The sequence below is a fragment of the Pan troglodytes genome, chromosome 5, assembly GCF_028858775.2.
Source record: "Pan troglodytes isolate AG18354 chromosome 5, NHGRI_mPanTro3-v2.0_pri, whole genome shotgun sequence".
NCBI classification, from domain to species: domain Eukaryota; kingdom Metazoa; phylum Chordata; class Mammalia; order Primates; family Hominidae; genus Pan; species Pan troglodytes.
The window spans coordinates 47,963,486-47,981,359 of NC_072403.2; the positions used below are offsets into that span (position 1 = coordinate 47,963,486).

At 49.0% G+C, this 17,874-nt stretch overlaps 1 protein-coding gene across 3 annotated transcripts in view; it reads left to right on the forward strand.

Moving 5' to 3' along the window:
- Window positions 1–10,214, forward strand: part of TAF8 (TATA-box binding protein associated factor 8) — a 41,599-nt gene extending 31,385 nt beyond the window's left edge. For all 3 annotated transcript variants that reach the window (XM_009451254.3, XM_063813040.1, XM_009451255.5), the window contains one exon: window positions 9,738–10,214. In XM_009451254.3, coding sequence (XP_009449529.1) covers window positions 9,738–9,822 — 85 coding nt within the window. In that variant the 3' untranslated portion in view covers window positions 9,823–10,214. The remainder of the gene's footprint in view (window positions 1–9,737) is intronic.
- Window positions 10,215–17,874: the final 7,660 nt, after the last annotated feature.

Genomic DNA, 17,874 nt, shown 5'->3' on the forward strand with positions numbered 1-17,874 from the left:
GATTGATCTTTCTTTAAATTTTAATTTTGGAATAATTATAGATTCACAAGATGTTGCAAAAAATGTTGAGAGAGATCCTATGTACCCATCACCCACTTTCTCCCAGTGGTAGCATCTTGCATAACTGTAGTGCAATATCAAAACCCTTGCATTCAGTTTCAGTGTGCAATGTAGATTGTATATTAGTACAATCCATAGAGCTTAGTTTTCACCATGTGCACGTGTGTGTTATGTGTGTGTTGTTCCGTGCAGTTTCATCGTGTAGATTTGTGTAACCACCACCACACAAATGGTGAAGACACAGAACCATTGCATCAGTACAGTTCTCCCTCATGCTGTCTCTTTGCAATCACATCCACCTCTCTGCTCTTCCACTTCTCTCCTGGCAGCCACTACTCTGTTCTCTATCTCTAATGTTACTGAAAGAATGTTATAAATTGAATCATAAAGTATGTGACTTTTTTCTTTTTGAGACAGAGTCTTGCTCTATCGCCTAGGCTGGATGGAGTGCAGTGGAGCGATCCCAGCTCACTGCAACTCCTCCACCTCCCAGGTTCAAGAGATTCTCCTGCCTCAGCCTCCCAAGTAGCTGGGATTACAGGCATGTGCCACCACACCCAGCTAACTTTTGTATTTTTAGTAGAGATGGGGTTTCACCATGTTGGCCAGGTTGGTCTCCAACTCCTGACCTCAAGTGATCCGCCCACCTCAGCCTCCCACAGTGCTAGGATTACAGGTATGACCCACCGCACCTGACCGAGTATGGGACTTTTTGACGTTGGCTTTTTCAGTTCTGCATAATTCTCTTGAGGTCCATCTAGGTGGTTGTGTGTGTCAGTAGTTCTTTTCTTTTTATTGCTGAGTAGCATGGAGGCACCATAGTTTAACACAGCTTCTTTAACCATTCACGCATTGAGAGACATCTGGCCTGTTTCCAATTTGGGGCTACTGTGAACAAAGCTGCTATAACACTTGTGTACAGGTTTTTTGTGTAAACAAGTTTTAGTTTCTCTGCAATAAATACCTAAGAATGCAATTGCTGGGTCCTATGGTAACTGCGTATTTAATTTTGTAAGAAACTGACAAAACTATTTCCCAGAGCCGGTGTACTATATGTGTGTATATATATGTGTGTGTGTGTATGTGTATATATATATAATGTGTGTGTGTGTATATATATGTATGTGTGTATATATATATGTGTGTGTGTGTGTGTGTATATATATATATTTTTTTTTTAGACAGCCTCAGTCTGTTGCCAGGCTGGAGTGCAGTGGTGCAATCTTGGCTCACTGCAACCACCACCTCCCAGTTCAAGTGATTCTCCTGCCTCAACCTCCCAAATAGCTGGGACTACAGGTGCATGCCACCATGCCCGGCTAATTTTTGTATTTTTAGTAGAGGTGGGGTTTCACCATGTTGTCCAGGGTGGTCTTGAACTCCTGACCAGGCAGGAGCCACTGTGCCCAGCCAGCTGTACCATTTTTTTTATTCTCCCTAGCGATGTTGAGTGATCCAGTGTCTCTACATCCTCACAAGTATTCAGTATTATTTTTTATTTTAGCCATTCTGATGGGTGTGTTGTAATAGCTTATATTAATTTGCATTTCCTTAACGTCTAACCTCCCCCTCTGCATCACAGCCCCAGTTCTGGCTTTGGAGTGAGGATTCTCAGCAAGCCCCTTTCCTCTGTTTCTGACCAGGAGGCAGTTAAGTGGTGACTGGCAGGTTATTCTGAGAGACCAGTAGCAACACTGGCTGGCTTTCAGGGAAACAAGTGTGAAAGATGTACCTGAGTGGGGCCGGGCGCGGTGGCTCACGCCTGTAATCCCAGCACTTTGGGAGGCTGAGGCGGGTACATCATGAGGTCAGGAGTTCAAGAGCAGCTTGGCCAACATGGTGAAACCCTGTCTCTACTAAAATTACAAAAATTAGCTGGGCATGGTGGTGGGCACCTGTAATCCCAGCTACTCAGGAGGCTGAGGCAGAGAATTGCTTGAACTCAGTAGGCAGAGGTTGCAGTGAGCCAAGATCGCACCACTGCACTCCAGCCTGGGCTACAGAGCGAGACTCCGTCTCAACAACAACAAAAAAAAGATGAACCTGAGCTTTGTTTTTCTGGCATCTTGAAGTCACTCTACTTCGATTCATGTGGCTCAGTAAAATAAGGCTTGGTGACATTTGTATGCATTGTCCACCACTTAACCATCTGTGGATCTGGGGCAAATCACTAAACTTCCAAATCAGTTTCTACAGAACGGGATCATTAGGATACCTTGTTGAAGGGATTTCATGGAATGTCTTTATCATTAAAATAAAGTATGGCCATGCTTTATACATGAGTGTTATTCCATTACCAGACCCTTCTTTTCTTTCCATTGCTTTTAAAATTATAAAAGCGGCTGGGCACAGTGGCTCACGCCTGTAATCCCAGCACTTTGGGAGGCCGAGGTGGGCGGATCACCTAAGGTTGTGAGTTCAAGACCAGCCTGACCAACAGGAAGAACCCCATCTCTACTGAAAATACAAAATTAGCAGGGTGTGGTGGCGCATGCCTGTAATCCCAGCTACTTGGGAGGCTGAGGCAGGAGAATTGCTTGAACCCTGGCGGTGGAGGTTGCAGTGAGCCGAGATTGTGCCATTGTACTCCAGCCTGGGCAACAAGAGTGAAACTCCGTCTCAAAAAATAAATAAAATTATAAAAGCTTGCTTGCCTCATGACAATATGAAAAAAAATATATAAAAGCTAATACTAATGGAGAACTGAACTCTTGTCAGTCACTGTTCTAAGCGTTTTACACATACGGACTCATCTGATCCTCACAATTACCCTGAAAGCTAATGTTTTGACCGTTCCTGTTTGCAGTCGAGGACATGGAGGCCTGGAGAGATCGGTGACAAGTCAGCCCACCTGGCTGCTGAGTAGTTCAGCTGCCGTCTGCACCCAGGCATTCTGCTCCAGAGCTGATTGACGCTGTTGCCTCACAACTGTTCCTGTTTTGAGGCTTAGTGACACTGAGCACTGCTGTGTGCACCACCCACCCATGCATTCAACTGGCCTGTAGGTGGGAGGAGAAAGGAAGCTAGAAATGGGACCAGTTAAGAGAGGTGATGTGGCTGGGCACGGTGGCTCACCCCTGTAATCCTAGCACTTTGGGAGGCCGAGGAGGGCAGATCATGAGGTCAGGAGTTGGAGACCAGCCTGGCCAACATGGTAAAACCCCGTCTCTACTAAAAATACAAAAATTAGCCAGGCATGGTGGTGCGCGCCTGTAGTCCCAGCTACTTGGGAGACTGAGGCAGGAGAATCGCTTGAACCCGGGAGGTGGAGGTTGCAGTGAGCCAAGGTTGCGCCACTGCACTCCAGCCTGGGCGACAGAGCGGGACCCCGTCTCAAAAAAAAAAAGAGGGGTGATGTGAGGCAGGCTGAGGGCACTGATCACAGCTCATGTTCATTCCTTGATTAAGTAGATAGGGAGAAAAAAAGCTTTCATTAAGGATTTTTTATTTATTTATTTATTTGTTTTAGAGACAGGGTCCTGCTCTCAGGCTGGAGTATACAGGCACTATCATAGCTCACTGTAACCTAGAATTCCTGGGCTCAAGTGATCCTCCCACCTCAGCCTTCCGAGTAGCTGGGATTACAGGTACACGGCACCATGCCCAGCTAATTTTAAATTTTTTGTAGGGATGGGGTCTCCCTATGTGGCCAGGCTGGTCTTTAACTCCTGGCCTCAAGGGATCATACCGCCTCAGCCTGCTGAAGTGCTGGGATCACAGTTGTGAGCCACTTTGCCCAGTCTTATGAAAGGTTTTGATCTGTTTATGAATGACGGCTTTGTAACAGTGTTAAGGAGACTAAGGATTTCCTGGTAGGTGAAGAGTGAGGATCTTGTCAAGGGAGATGCCGGTGACCTCCCTCACTACCCCTGGGGCTCCTAGCAGAGATGAGCTGAGCAACTTTTGGTCTGATCTAAGGTGGCATTTCTGCTGGATTAAAGCTTGTGTTCCCATGTGAGTTAGGCTGCCCTAACAAAAAGTCCCCAAAATCAAGTGGCTTAAGTCAGAGGCATATGGCTTCTGTGAAAGCTGGGTGAGTGGTCCAGGCCGTCTGGGTGACTTGGTGGTGTCAAGGTCCCTTCTGCCTCTTGACTCCTCTGTCACTTTGGGTGCTGCTTGCATGACGGAGTATGGTGGCCACCCCATCTGCTGGGCCCAGATTCCAGCGTTGGGGGAGAAGGGAGGTGTATGAGGGCAAACTTTCACCTTGCTCCTAAGCAGGACCTGGAAGCTGCACCCTCCTAGTAATACGAACCCACCTGGCTGCAAGGGAAGCAAGGAAATGTGGTCTTTACCTGGGTGGCTCTGTCTAGGTAAAATTTGGGAGCTTTGTCACCATGGGAAGAAGGAAAAAGTGGATTTGTGGGACAGTTGGCAGTCTCTGTCATAAATGAGGTTTGAGTGTGTATGCCCAGGAATGTCTTGTTGGGACAGGCAGCAAGCCCTCTACTAACAATGCACCCCCTGACTTGCACCATTAGCTCTCCCAGCCCATCCCAGAGGCCAGCAGGTAGGTGCTCCTCCAGGATGGGGGCCCCTCAGTGGGGTCCAGCCCGCTTCTTTTGCTTCTGGCATGTGACTGTGCTGGCTGCCCCTTCCTTCTTCCACATTGTTCCTTTGACTTCCATGACACTGCCCCACTTTCCTTGTTATTCTTGGCCTTCCTTTTCTTTCCTGGCTCTTCCCTCCAGTCCTCTTAGCCGTGGATGGTCACAAACACTCAACCGCTGTGTATGCATGGAGATGGCTCGTCTGCTTCTCCACCTCCAGCCATCATCTCTCCAGGATGCCTCGGCATCCAGCTGTCTGGTGATACTTTGATTTCAACATGGCCAGAGTTGATCTCCCCTTTCCCAAAAACCACTTCCACTCCAAAGCTTTCCCACTTCAGACAGAGGTTAGAAACAGTGAGGATAACGGCAGCTAACCCTCGAGTGCTTACCTTGGCCTGGGACCTCAGGCTGGATGGCACGATCTCATTTTCCCAGCCCCCCGCTTGGTCCCCTGGACCAAGACACTGAAATCAGTGACAAGACAGTCACTGAATTTTGCCCCTTCTTCCTTCCTGGCCTGTCTGATGCTGCCTCCCCACGTGGCTGAGCAGGTACCTTGCTCTTCCCCAGCCTCCATCCCTGCCAGGGCCGTCTTCCCATAAGCCCTCACCTTGTCTTCTCTCCCCTGCAGTAGGACTTGCAGTTCCTCCCTCCTGCTTTTCACTCCAAGTCCAAATGGCCCAGCCAGGCTTCTGAGGTCCTCTGCCAATTCATTGTTTCTTTTGGATAATTCATTTTTCTTTTCATTTATTAAATATCAGTCTATCAATCTGGGCATGCCAGGCGCTGTGCCAGTTCTGAAGATAGCATGACGAACAAGACAGACATGGGTCCTGCCTGCAGGGAATTCATTCCAGTGGGAAGACATACAAAGAAAACAAACCCAAAATTATGACAGACAGTGGAGGGGTGCTAAGAAGGACAAAAGCGAGGGTCTTCACGCCCTGAGAGGAGGCCATTTTCATCACTGCTGTATCCCCTGCCTTTGTTAGAGCTCTTCCTCCCCATCACCTCCTAAAATCTTGCCTGACTTTCCAGCCTCTGTAGCCTCTCCAGATTACGTTGATCCTCCCCTTGTTCAGTCACTCATTAAACAATTTTTTTTTGAGACAGTGTCTCTGTCGCCCAGGCTGCAGTGCAGTGGTATAATCTCATCTCATTGCAACCTCCGCCTCTGAGGTTCAAGTGATTCTTCTGCCTCATCCTCCTGAGTAGCTGGGATTACACATATGCACTGCCACGCCCAGCTAATGTTTGTATTTTTAATAGAGTTGGGGGGGGGGTTCCCCCATGTTGGCCAGGCTGGCCTCGAACTCCTAACCTCAAGTGATCTGCCCGTCTCAGCCTCCCAAAGTGCTGGGATTACAGGAATGAGCCATGGCTTCCAGCTCTAACATTCAACAAACACTTATCGAGCTTCTGCTACACACAGTGTTGATACAGATGTTGGGATACAGCAGCGACTAAAACAAGGTTTCCCCTCCTGTGAGCTTGTGGGCTAGCTGGGGGACAGACAGCTCACCAACAGCATGTAGCAGGATGAGCCGCAGACAAAACTCCTCAGACACCGAGTTAAAGAAGGAAGAGGTTTATTTGGCCGGGAGCATCGGCAAGACTCCTGTCTCAAGAGCCGATCTCCTTGAGTGAGCAATTCCTGTCCCTTTTAAGGGCTCACAACTCTAAGGGGGTCCACGTGAGAGGGTCGTGATCGATTGAGCGAGCAGGGGTACGTGACTGGGGGCTGCATGCACCGGTAATCAGAACAAAACAAAACAGGACAGGGATTTTTACAATGCTCTTCCATACAATGTCTGGAATCTATAGATAACATAACCAGTTAGGTCAGGGGTCGATCTTTAACTACCAGGCTTAGGTCAGGCAGGCCCAGGCCTGGTTTCGGGTCTGGTTCCTAGGCACCGGGCTACCTGCATTTAGTTTCACTTATTTTTCCTTTTCTGAGTATAAAACAATATAAGAGGGTCTGTCTCTCTTCTCTCAAACAGACCTGTCATGTCAGATGGTGAATTTAGGGTCCTGGAAGGAAGGTGACAGTGTGCCTGGGTTGGATGTTTGAGGAAGGTTTAATGAAGGGATTGCTTCCAAAGGTGCAGGCAAGGTCCAGGGGAAGCACAAGGGTTGATGTAGCACGCGGGCTGGGAACAGGGAAGGGGAGGGACAGCTAGAACCTGGGGAGAAGCCCATGGGAGAGGCTTCTGCAAGAGCCCAGGCCTCAGGTCCAGGAGCCCTGCCAGCACACAGAGCCCTGCAGGGAAAGAGCCAACCCGGCTTCTGTGAAAGCTCACCTCACTCTCCTTCCCTCCTCCCACACTGTCCTGCCGGCTCTCTGCTGAATGGAAGCCAGGGGGGACGGGGTCTGCTGATGTGGGCCATACCAGCGCCAGCCTGCCAGGGCCTAGGAGGGTGCATCCGGAGGGGCGGATGAAAGAAATGATTGCCACACAATAGGGCAGCAGGGGAAGGAGCACTTGCTGCAGGGGTTGCTGTTTTGGGAGGGGTGGGAAGGAAATTTCTCTTTGAACAGAGCCCTGAATGCTTTGAGGGGCTGGCCACATGGAGAAGCATTCCAGGGAAAGGGGACAGCAGGCATACTGCTCTGAGGCAGGAGTGTGTGTGACTTCACCACAGGAGGCCGGGTGTCTGGAGCAGAAGGAGCAGGAGAGGAGTGGGGCAGGGGTCGGGGAGGAGCTGGGCCGCACCTGCAAAGCCTCATGGGCTTGATGTTATTCAGATGGAGACAGATAGAAAGGGAGTGACAGGAGCTGACTTAGGATCATTCTGGCTGGAGCAGGTATGGGGGATAGTATTTCTCTTACAGTCAGGTCCACATAGTTTGGCATTTGCCAAACACGATTCAGTAAGGGGACAGCTAGCCACCCTAAGACCCGGGGGAGGTTAGTCCTGGCCCCAAGAGAGCCGGCCAGCCTGTCAGCAAGGCCAAGTGTGACTCCTCACCATAGCCTGAGCCTGTACCAAGGGAGAGGGAGGAAATATAAACCCGCAGATGACTCCCCTCCCCCAGGGAGTTAGCAGTGTAGTCAGGGAGACAGGCAAACACACAGGAACCTGTTTTAACTCCATTCACCAAGACAGAGGAGAACAACTGTCATTGGAAGTTTGGACTTTAGGACTTAAGTACTGAGGCCGGGCACAGTGGCTCATGCCTGTAATCCCAGCACTTTGGGAGGCCTAGGCGGGCGGATCACGAGGTCAGGAGTTCGAGACCAGCCTGGCCAACATACTGAAACCTGGTCTCTACTAAAAATACAAAAAAATTAGCTGGGCGTGGTAGCAGGCGCCTGTAATCCCAGCTACTCCGGAGGTTGAGGGAGGAGAATTGCTTGAACCCAGAAGGTGGAGGTTGTAGCGAGCTGAGATCGCACCACTGTACTCCAGCCCAAGCAACAATGTGAGACTCCGTCTAAAAAAAAAAAAAAAAAAAGGACTTAAGGGCTGAAGCCTGTGCCAAGTTCCGAATGGGGTGGGGTTAGCAAGTGAAGCTTCAGGAAGAGGTGAGTAAGGAGCGGGAGGGCGGAGATGGCGTGGGGGAAGGTGGGAGGGCAGGTGAGGGGGGTATTGTCTCACCCAGCCTGCGGGGACTCAGCCACTGAACTGGGGTGTCTGGGGTGCCCCAGCACAGCTCCTGAGGCTTCCGAGTCCCTCTTGTAATATCTGTTTTGAGAGTGTCAGCTGAAACCAGCCTTCTCCCTTGTAAAGCCAGCAGAGGCTCCCTCAGCAGCATTGGCCCTCAGATTGTCCCTCCCCCAGGCAGGTTCAGTTTGGGAATGCCAGCTCCGAATCAGGGTTGCCCCCCGGAAGGAGTCACTGGAACTGGTGGGTCCTCCTGTAGGTTTCTCTGGAGGGTCTTTCCCATCATGGTCGTCTGGGGTCCAGGGTTGGAAAGGGCCCCGCGCCAGCTCCTTTACCCAGTGAGTTCTTGATGATCTTCAGAGGCTCTTAAATAGACGGTCAGTGCAAAGCCATAAAAAAGATTAGAATCATGTCCTTTACAGCCACATGGATGGAACTAGAGGCCATAATCCTAAGCGAATTAACACAGGAACCCAGAAAACCAAATACTGCATGTTCTGTCACTTGTAAGTGGGAGCTAAACATTGAGCACCCATGGACATAAACATGGGAACACTAAACGCTGCGGACCACGAGAGGAGGGAGGGAGGGAGGGAGGGAGGAAAGGGCCTCGGTAGGCAACCTCCCTGTTGGGTACTATGCTTACTACCTGGGTGCAATATGACCGTGTAGCCAACCTGTACATGTATCCCCCATATCTAAAATAAAAGTTGAAAAAAGCAAGATTTATAAACAGAGATGTGCATCATAGCTTTATTTATAAGAGCAAAAGACTGGAAATTAGCTAAATGTCCCGCAATGGAGAATTATTTTGTTTGTTTGTTTTTTGAGACAGTCTCGCTCTGCTACCCAGGCCGGAATGCAGTGGGACAATCTCAGCTCACTGCAACCTCCGTCTCCTGGATTCAAGCGATTCTCCTGCCTTAGCCTCCCGAGTAGCTGGGATTACAGACACCTGCCACCAACCCGGTGAATTTTTGTATTTTTAGTAGAGATGGGGTTTTGCCATGTTGGCCAGGCTGGTCTCGAACTCCTGACCTCAAGTGATCCGCTGGCCTTGACCTCCCAAAGTGCTGGGATTACAAGCGTGTGCCACCATGCCCAGCCCCCAACAATGGATATTTATTAATAAACGATTATATATCCATAAGTTTCAATAATGTGGAACCATTAAAAATTATGTTTTGGAAGAGTACTTAATGAAATGGAAAAATGTCAATTGTATATTAAATGAAAATATCAGGATGTAAAAATAATGTGTATACTATGATTAAAATATATTGTACATAAATTCATATACTAAATAAATAATAAATAGATGGTCAGGGGCTTCAGAGGCTCTTACAAGTAGCTTTGTGGGTACAAGAAGAACACCCTGAGCCTTGTCAGTTTTTGCCACAATATGAAAGACTCCTGGGGCCACACATTCTATTTCTTTTGAACTTTGTGATGCATTCATTTATGAGTTTTCCTCAGCTACTGATAGTGGGTTTCTCATCCTTCTGTTTTACTTAGGCGCATACTGAAAAAAGTTCTTAATTCTGCGAACATCAACTTCCCGTGCCCAGGTGCAAGTGCGGGGGCAGCTGGCCCAGGGTAGAGCTTTGCCATGGACCCTGGCGCTCCTGGAAAAAAATTCAAGGTATTTTTCCTCCTCTTGGAGCTTGTGGCCTACCTCATCTCCATTTGATTACTAGCTTTTCTTTTTCTCCTTTGTTAAACAGTTATTTATTTTGAAGAGATAATATATGTATACAGTATAAAATTTAAAAGACAGAGAAAGATATAAGTGATAACAAAATATCTTCCTCCTCCCCTGTTTCCCAGAGGCTCAGACCTCATCCCTGGCAGCTGCTATTATGTTACTGTCAATATGACCTTATGTATTCTTCCAGAAGTATTCTGTGCATCAAATGCAAATACTTATATTTTCTACTTCTCAGTGTATTTTTTGGTGATGTTCCATGTCAGTAATAAACAGCTTCTCTGTTTCGTGGCTGTATGTTTGTTGTATAGTTCTACCATAACTTATTTCCCAGCCCCCAGCTGATGGGCATTTAGGTGGTTTCCAGCCCTCTGTTCTTTCAAGCATTGATGCAACAAGCAGCTTTCTGCCTGTGGCGTTTTGTTATGGGTGTCCATTGAACGTGGACAGATGTCGCCCAGCCCTCAGAATGTGTACCAGTTGGCTATCCTGCATGAGTGCCTGCCTCCTTGCCACCTCAGTGTAGAACTCCTTAAACTTTGCTACTCTGATAGATAGAACGCTGTGTCTTATTGCGGTTTTATTTGAGTTGGAGTTGAATTTTTTTCCCCCTGGATTCCTTCTATTTTAACAAACAAGTGTGTGTGTATCAGCTGGAACCAGGAACATAGTCACCGTTCTGTGTGATGATGCCCCACAGAGGGGCACCCGGGGACTCTGCCATCACAGAGGAGGGAACACAATCTCTTTCTGGGCTGGCACTTCAGGAAGAGCGTCCCAGGGCTGGTGACATTTAAGCTGGACTTTTACCAAGACAAGCAAAGGAAGGAAGGACATTCTAGGCAGAGTGAACAGAGGACATAGGATACAAGGGAGTGGCAAGGGCTGAGTGTGGCAGTGAAGGTTAAAGATGGACCTGCCGGGCACGGTGGCTCACGCCTGTAATCCCAGCACTTTGGGAGGCAGAGGCGGGCGGATCACGAGGTCAGGAGATTGAGACCATCCTGGCTAACACAGTGAAACCCCGTCTCTACTAAAAATACAAAAAATTAGCCGGGCATGGTGGCGGGTGCCTGTAGTCCCAGCTACTCGGGAGGCTGAGGCAGGAGAATGGCCTGAACCTGGGAGGCGGAGCTTGCAGTGAGCCGAGATTGTGCCACTGCACTCCAGCCTGGGCGACAGAGCGAGACTCTGTCTCAAAAAAAAAAAAAAAAAAAAAGATGGACCCTAAGGGCCTCATTAGCCTGGTAGAGGAGTTTCCATTTTGATCCCATAGGGGTCAGAAGTGCAGAGGAGAAAACACGGTGTATTTGGAACAAATTCATTTGCTGAGCACCTCCTATATGCCAGGCACGGTGCTAAGCACTTCACATAAATTAACTGTTCATCCTCATGATATCCTAATGAGGTTGGGAAAATTATTATCCCCACTTACACATGTATCAACTTATTTATTTATTTATTTTTATTTTTTTGAGACGGAATCTCACCCTGTCCCCAGGCTGGAGTCTCGCTCAGTCACCAGGCTGGAGGGCAGTGGTGCGATCTCGGCTCACTGCAACCTCCGCCTCCTGGGTTCAAGCGATTCTCCTGCCTCAGCCTCCCGAGTAGCTGGGATTACAGGCACATGCCACCGCACCTGGCTGATTTTTGTATTTTTAGTAGAGATGGGGTTTCACCATGTCGACCAGGCTGGTCTTGAACTCCTGACCTCAGGTGATCCACCTGCCTCAGCCTCCCAAAGTGCTGGGATTACAGGCATGAGCTACTGCACCTGGCCTCATTTATTAATAGTAGTATTATTTTTGCTGTTTAAAAGAAGAGGAAACAGAGACTTAGAGGCTAAGTACATTGTGTGAGGTCACCAAGCCACTACATGGCATGACCCTGCCCTGCTCTCTCCTAACCATGTGGCTACCCATCGCATCTGGAGAGCAGCAGAGTGGGCTCCTTTCTTGGATGAGTTGGGGGGTATTGCCTCTCTCCAGACTAAAGGAGATGGAGACTTCCATAAGAGCAAAAGCTGTTCTGAGATTCCACGTCCCCTTGAAATATGCAACCAGTGATACCAGTTTCTGAAGCATCCTCTAGAGGCAGTCTGTGCATATCCAGCAAATACGGACACATTTTTCCCTTTTTTTATACATGAATGGTAGCATACTGCATAAGCTCTTCTGCACTTGCTTCTTTCCCCACTTACTATCTCTTGGAGGTCACTCCTGATATGTAAAGAACTTCCTCATTTGTTTTCATGGCTGCAGAGTGTTCCATTGTATGTCTTATCCTAACTTATGACCGGTTTTCTATTTAGAGAAATTGAGACTATTTCCAGCAAACAATGCTGCGCTGACATGATGCTCGTTCTTTGGGGTATCTGCAGGCCAACTTCCTAGAAGCAGAATTCCCAGCCTGTGTTGGTAGCTGCTATGGTCTGAATGTTTGTGTCCCCCCAACATTTATGTTAAAATCCCCGAGGTGATAATGTTAGGAGGTGGGGCCTTTGAGGAGGTAATTAAGTCATGAGAGTAGAGCCTTTGTGAATGGGATTGGTGCCTCTAGGCCAGGCGCGGTGGCTTATGCCTGCAATCCCAGTGCTTTGGGAGGCTGAGGCAGGAGGATCACTTGAGCTTAGGAGTTTGAGATCAGCCTGAGCAACATGGCAAGACCCCTATCTCCATAAAAATTAAAAATCAATTAATTAGTTTAAAAGCCCCCAGAGAGGCCAGGCACAGTGGCTCACGCCTGTAATCCCAGCATTTTGGGAGGCTGAGGTGGGTGGATCACTTGAGGTCAGGAGTTCAAGACCAGCCTGGCCAACATGGTGAGACCCCTTCTCTACTAAAAATACAAAAATTAGCCGGGCATGGTGGCGGATGCCTGTAATCCCAGCTACTCGGGAGGCTGAGGCAGGAGAATTGCTCGAACCTGGGAGGCGGAGGTTGCAGTGAGCCAAGATCGCACCATGGCCCTCCAGCCTGGTGACAGAGCGAGACTCCATCACAAAAAGAAAAGAGAGAGCTGCCTCTCCCCTTCCACCATGTGAGGACACAGTGAGGAGACACTATCTGAGAGCCAGATGCCGAATCAGCCTTGATCTTGGGCTTCCTAGTGTCCAGCACTGTGAGAAATACATTTCTGTTGTTCATAAGCCACCCGGTTTCTAGTACTTTGTTGGAGCAGCCTGAGCAGACTAGGACAGCAGCTATTGCCAAATGCTCTCCATAGAGGCCATGCCAATGTCACCTTCCTCCGGAAAAACAGCCCATTTCCCTACACCCTAGCCAACGCCATGTGTTTTACACTTTTGCCAATCTGATAAGTGAAAAATGCTTTTTCGGAATAGCCTTCGCTTGAATTTCTGTTATTATGATTGAGGTGAGCTTTTCCATATTGTGATTTTGAAATACGGTGTCCTCATCGGTAAGTGTGGCTGAGGAGAGAGCCAAGAAGTTCTGAACAGGATGTGGCTCTCTCTCCTGTGCCGGGAGCACCGTGGCCACCACGTGTTTTCAGTTCAGGGATTGTCCTCCAGGGGTGCACATGTGTGAGGTTAGCAACTGCTTCAGGAACTCTGAGTTCTCCTGGGGAGAAACAAACCTTTTAAATCATCACAAGCAGCAACCCTGATCTGCGGCACCCCCTCTCCAGTGCCAGAAGCTGCCCCCTCTTCCACCACCCTCTCCTGACAATCCAAATAGAATGAGCAAAGCGGTTTTTTTCACCCTACGTTCCTCAGGCCGGATACATTCTAGAGAATTGTGAGACTTTGCCCTAAGCTGCCAAGTGCTTCCCAAGGAGATCGGTCACCAGGAGAGCAGCCACAAAGGTCAAGAAAGACACACACGGAAGCAAACCCAGGCTGTGTGCTCCTTCCAGCCCTTGCTGGTGCAGGTGCTACCCCACAAGCTTGTCAGATCGCCCAGGTGACGGGCCAGGCGCAGCCATCGGGAAGGTCATTCAGCCAACCCAGAGGATGTAGACCCTGTCCTCAACAAGTGCAGGGCGAGTTCTGCCGTGCCCTCTGAAATACTCTCCCTCCTCTCAGAGCCCTCCCTCGAGAGCCTGAGTGCACCATGTCTTGTGGCCTCACCTGAAGCCTTCCTCTGGCTTCACAGAATGCTCTGGAACTCTGGGGTCTGGTCAGGGAGTGTGTCCTCAGCTTGTCTGGAGGAGGCCTGCATCCCTCCTGAGCTCTTGGAGGTGCCCAGGAACCCTGCTTCTCCTCACAGGGCCTGGCCATATAGCCAGCTCCAACCCAAAGCCCTGCACAGTGCCTCACCCACTCCCTTCTCCGGTCTCTCCTCAAAAGAATTTTACATGATTTTAAAATAATAATAGCTTGCATTTACATAGTGCTTACATTTATATAGCACTTACTATGTGCGATGTACTAATTTAAGTACTTTATATTAACTCATATAATAAATGGACACAACACAAAACTCAAAAGGTACAAAAGAATAAAACAGTTAAAAACTACGCCTTCTTCCTTCTCATTCCATTTCTTCAGTCACCCCATTCCCCACTCCAGAAACAGCTACTATCACTGGTCTTACGTGCTCCTTCAAAGCCATTCTAGGAATATATAAGCACACAGGTATCTATTCTTTCGTTATTACACAAGGGGTGGCTTATGAAATGCATGTTCCGTGTCCTTGTTTAAGTTTTCCTGGTTTTCTTTTTCACTCCCCTGAAATTCTTACCCCCTTTCCCACCCCTAAACTCTGAGCACGGTGACAGGGAGGAAAGATGCCTGGCACATCTGTGGCCAGTCCCTACCTGACAGCTCAGTTAGCTGCAAGTGACCAAATTGCTCTGAGTCTCACCTTCCTCATCGCTAAAGCAGGCTCGTAATGCCTCAAAGGTGTCATGGAGAGATGTGGTATTAGAGATGACAAGTGTGGGCCGGGCGCAGTGGCTCAAGCCTGTAATCCCAGCACTTTGGGAGGCAGAGGCAGGTGGATCACAAGGTCAAGAGATAGAGATCATCCTGGCCAACATGGTGAAACCCCGTCTCTACTAAAAATACAAAAATTAGCTGGGCTTGGTGGCTTGTGCCTGTAGTCCCAGTTACTCAGGAGGCTGAGGCAGGAGAATCGCTTGAACTCAGGAGGCAGAAGTTGCAGTGAACCAAGATCGCGCCACTGCATTCCAATCTGGCGACAGAGCAAGACTCCATCTCAAAAAAAAAAAAAAAAGAAGAAGAGATGACAAGCGTGATCCTTGCGGAAGAATTAATTGACATTCTTCCCAGGCGAGCTTCCTCCCTCCCCAGAGATGTGGTCACCTGATGGGTGGGCAGGGGCTGGGCTATGGACCAAGCACACCCTCCTGAGAGTGCAAGTGACATGCAGGAATGGGAAGTGTTGCACTGTGGTTCATAGGTGCCTCAGCAGGAAGGGAGAGAAGGTGACCTAGGAGGGCTGCATTCTTGGCCTGTGATTCAGATGTTGGCACTGATGAGGTGGTAGCTCTGCCCTCTTTTGGAAGATTGGATGGGCACCCTCCCCACCTCCAGGAAAGCCCTGCCCCAGAAATAGCCTGGGCCCTCCAGCCCCCTTCACTGCAGAGCTTTCTACGGCACAGAAGAGATCCAAGCCTGAGCAGGCCCCAGCTCTGGGTCCTCCCAGGAGCACCAACCCCCTGAGGCCTCCTTGCCTCAGCCCATGCCCTGCCAGGGCATCTGCCAGCCACCCAATGCAATTGCCAGCTGTCCAGCCCCAGTCCCACTCTCACCACCATCTTCTTTCTTTTTCTTTTCTTTTTTTCTTTTTTTGAGACGGAGTTTTGCTCTTGCTGCCCAGGCTGGAGTGCAGTGGCACGATCTCGGCTCACTGCAACCTCCGCCTCCTGGGTTCAAGCGATTCTCCTGCCTCAGCTGCCCGAGTAGCTGGGATTATAGGCATGTGCCACCATGAACAGCTAGTTTTGTATTTTTAGTAGAGACAGGGTTTCTCCATGTTTGTCAGGCTGGTCTCGAACTCCCGACCTCAGGTGATCTGCCCGCCTCGGCCTCCCAAAGTACTGGGATTACAGACGTGAGCCACCGTGCCCGGACACCATCTTCTTTCTTCTTCCATCTGATTGTGTTCAGAAGTGTAAGGCCCATGGTTACATTCAGCCTGGTGGGAACTAAGCTTAAAAACCCAAACCCAGCCAGGCACGGTGGCTCACGCCTGTAATCCCAGCATTTTGGAAGGCCGAGGTGCATGGATCACCTGAAGTCAGGAGTTCAAGACCAGCCTGGCCAACATGGTGAAACCCCATCTCTACTAAAAATACAAAAGTTAGCCAGAGGTGGTGGCGGGTGCCTGTAATCCTGTCTGCTCGGGAGGCTGAGGCAGGAGAACCACCTGAACCCAGGAGGCAGAAGTTGCAGTGAGCTGAGATGGCACCACTGCATTCCAGCCTGGGAGACAGAGTGAGACTCCGTCTCAACAAACAAACGAACAAAACCCCAAACCTTTTAGGAAACTCAGGCCAAACTACAATGGAGGGACCTGCCCAAGGTCACTGAGCTACTGTAATAGGTGCCAGAGCTGGGACTAGAACTCAAGACTCCAGCGAGGCCCTACCCAGATCCAGCCAATTCACTTGCCCAAAGGAAAGGATGTTTCCAGTCCCTCCTGGCCAACTCCCAACCGTGGGTGAAGGTCCCTGAGGCGCGGGTGGACAGGGAGCCCCGGGACTCCACATCAGTAGCATTTTACATGGAACACATTATTGGTGGGGTTATTTTTACTGGAAAATTTTGAGGAGAAGTTTTATAATTGAATACATGTAAATATATTAGGAAATATAGTGTAGAATGCCCATGAAAAGTAAAGTCTCAAGGACATTTTGCTTTTTTAGTGGCAGCTTCAGGCTTCTCTCCTAAAGCTCGAGGGGGTGGGAGGGCATGTCTATTTGCTCCTTTTTTTGTTTGTTTTGGCAATCTGGGAGGAAAAATATTAGAAGCACTGGTCTAATTAATGGTTCTGCCTTAAGCCGGGTGATAATGATCTGGTTCCTTTGTTACGTATCTTTTTATTCCATAATGGATTAGAAACAGCTTATAACAAAAACAATAAATAACAACAATCTATGAAATTAAAAAGCAGGCCGGGCGCAGTGGCTTACGCCTGTAATCCCAGCACTTTGGGAGGCTGAGGCGGGCGGATCACGAAGTCAGGAGTTTGAGACCAGCCTGGCCAACATAGTGATACCCCGTCTCTACTAAAAATACAGAAAAATTAGCCAGGCATGGTGGCACGTGCCTGTAGTCCCAGCTACTCGGGAGGCTGAGGCAGTAGAATCGTGTGAACCCAGGAAGTGGAGGTTGCAGTGAGCCGAGATCGCGCCACTGCACTCCAGCTTGGGCAACAGAGTGAGACTTCATCTGGGGAAAAAAGAAAAAGAAAGAAATTAAAAAGCAGAACCAGTGGAAAATGGACTTTAGATAAGTCAATTTGGGCGTGAGGAGGAAGAGGGCCAGGAATAAACAAATAAATATACATAAGATGGCAATAAATGCTGAGGGAAAAAATTAAGCAGGGTAACGAGAATAGAGGGTGTGGAGGAGGAAGGGCATTGCCATTTATTTATTTATTTAATTAGAGACAGGGTCTCGCTGTGTCACCCAGGCTGGAGTGCAGTGGCGTGATCTCAGCTCACTCAGTTGCCCTGGCTCAATCAGTCTTCCCACCTCAGCCCCCCAAGTAGCTGCGACTATAGGCGCACGCCACCATGCCCTGCTAATTTTTTTATTTTTAGTAGCGACGAGGTTTCACCATGTTGCCCAGGCTGGTCTCAAACTCCTGGTCTCAAGCCATTCACCCACCTCAGCCTCCCAAAGTGCTGGGATTACAGGCATGAGCCACCGTGCCCAGCCTGGGGTATGGCCCTTTAATGGAGTGATTACGGAAGTCCTCTCCTCTCCAAGAGGGTGACATTTGAATTGAGACCAAT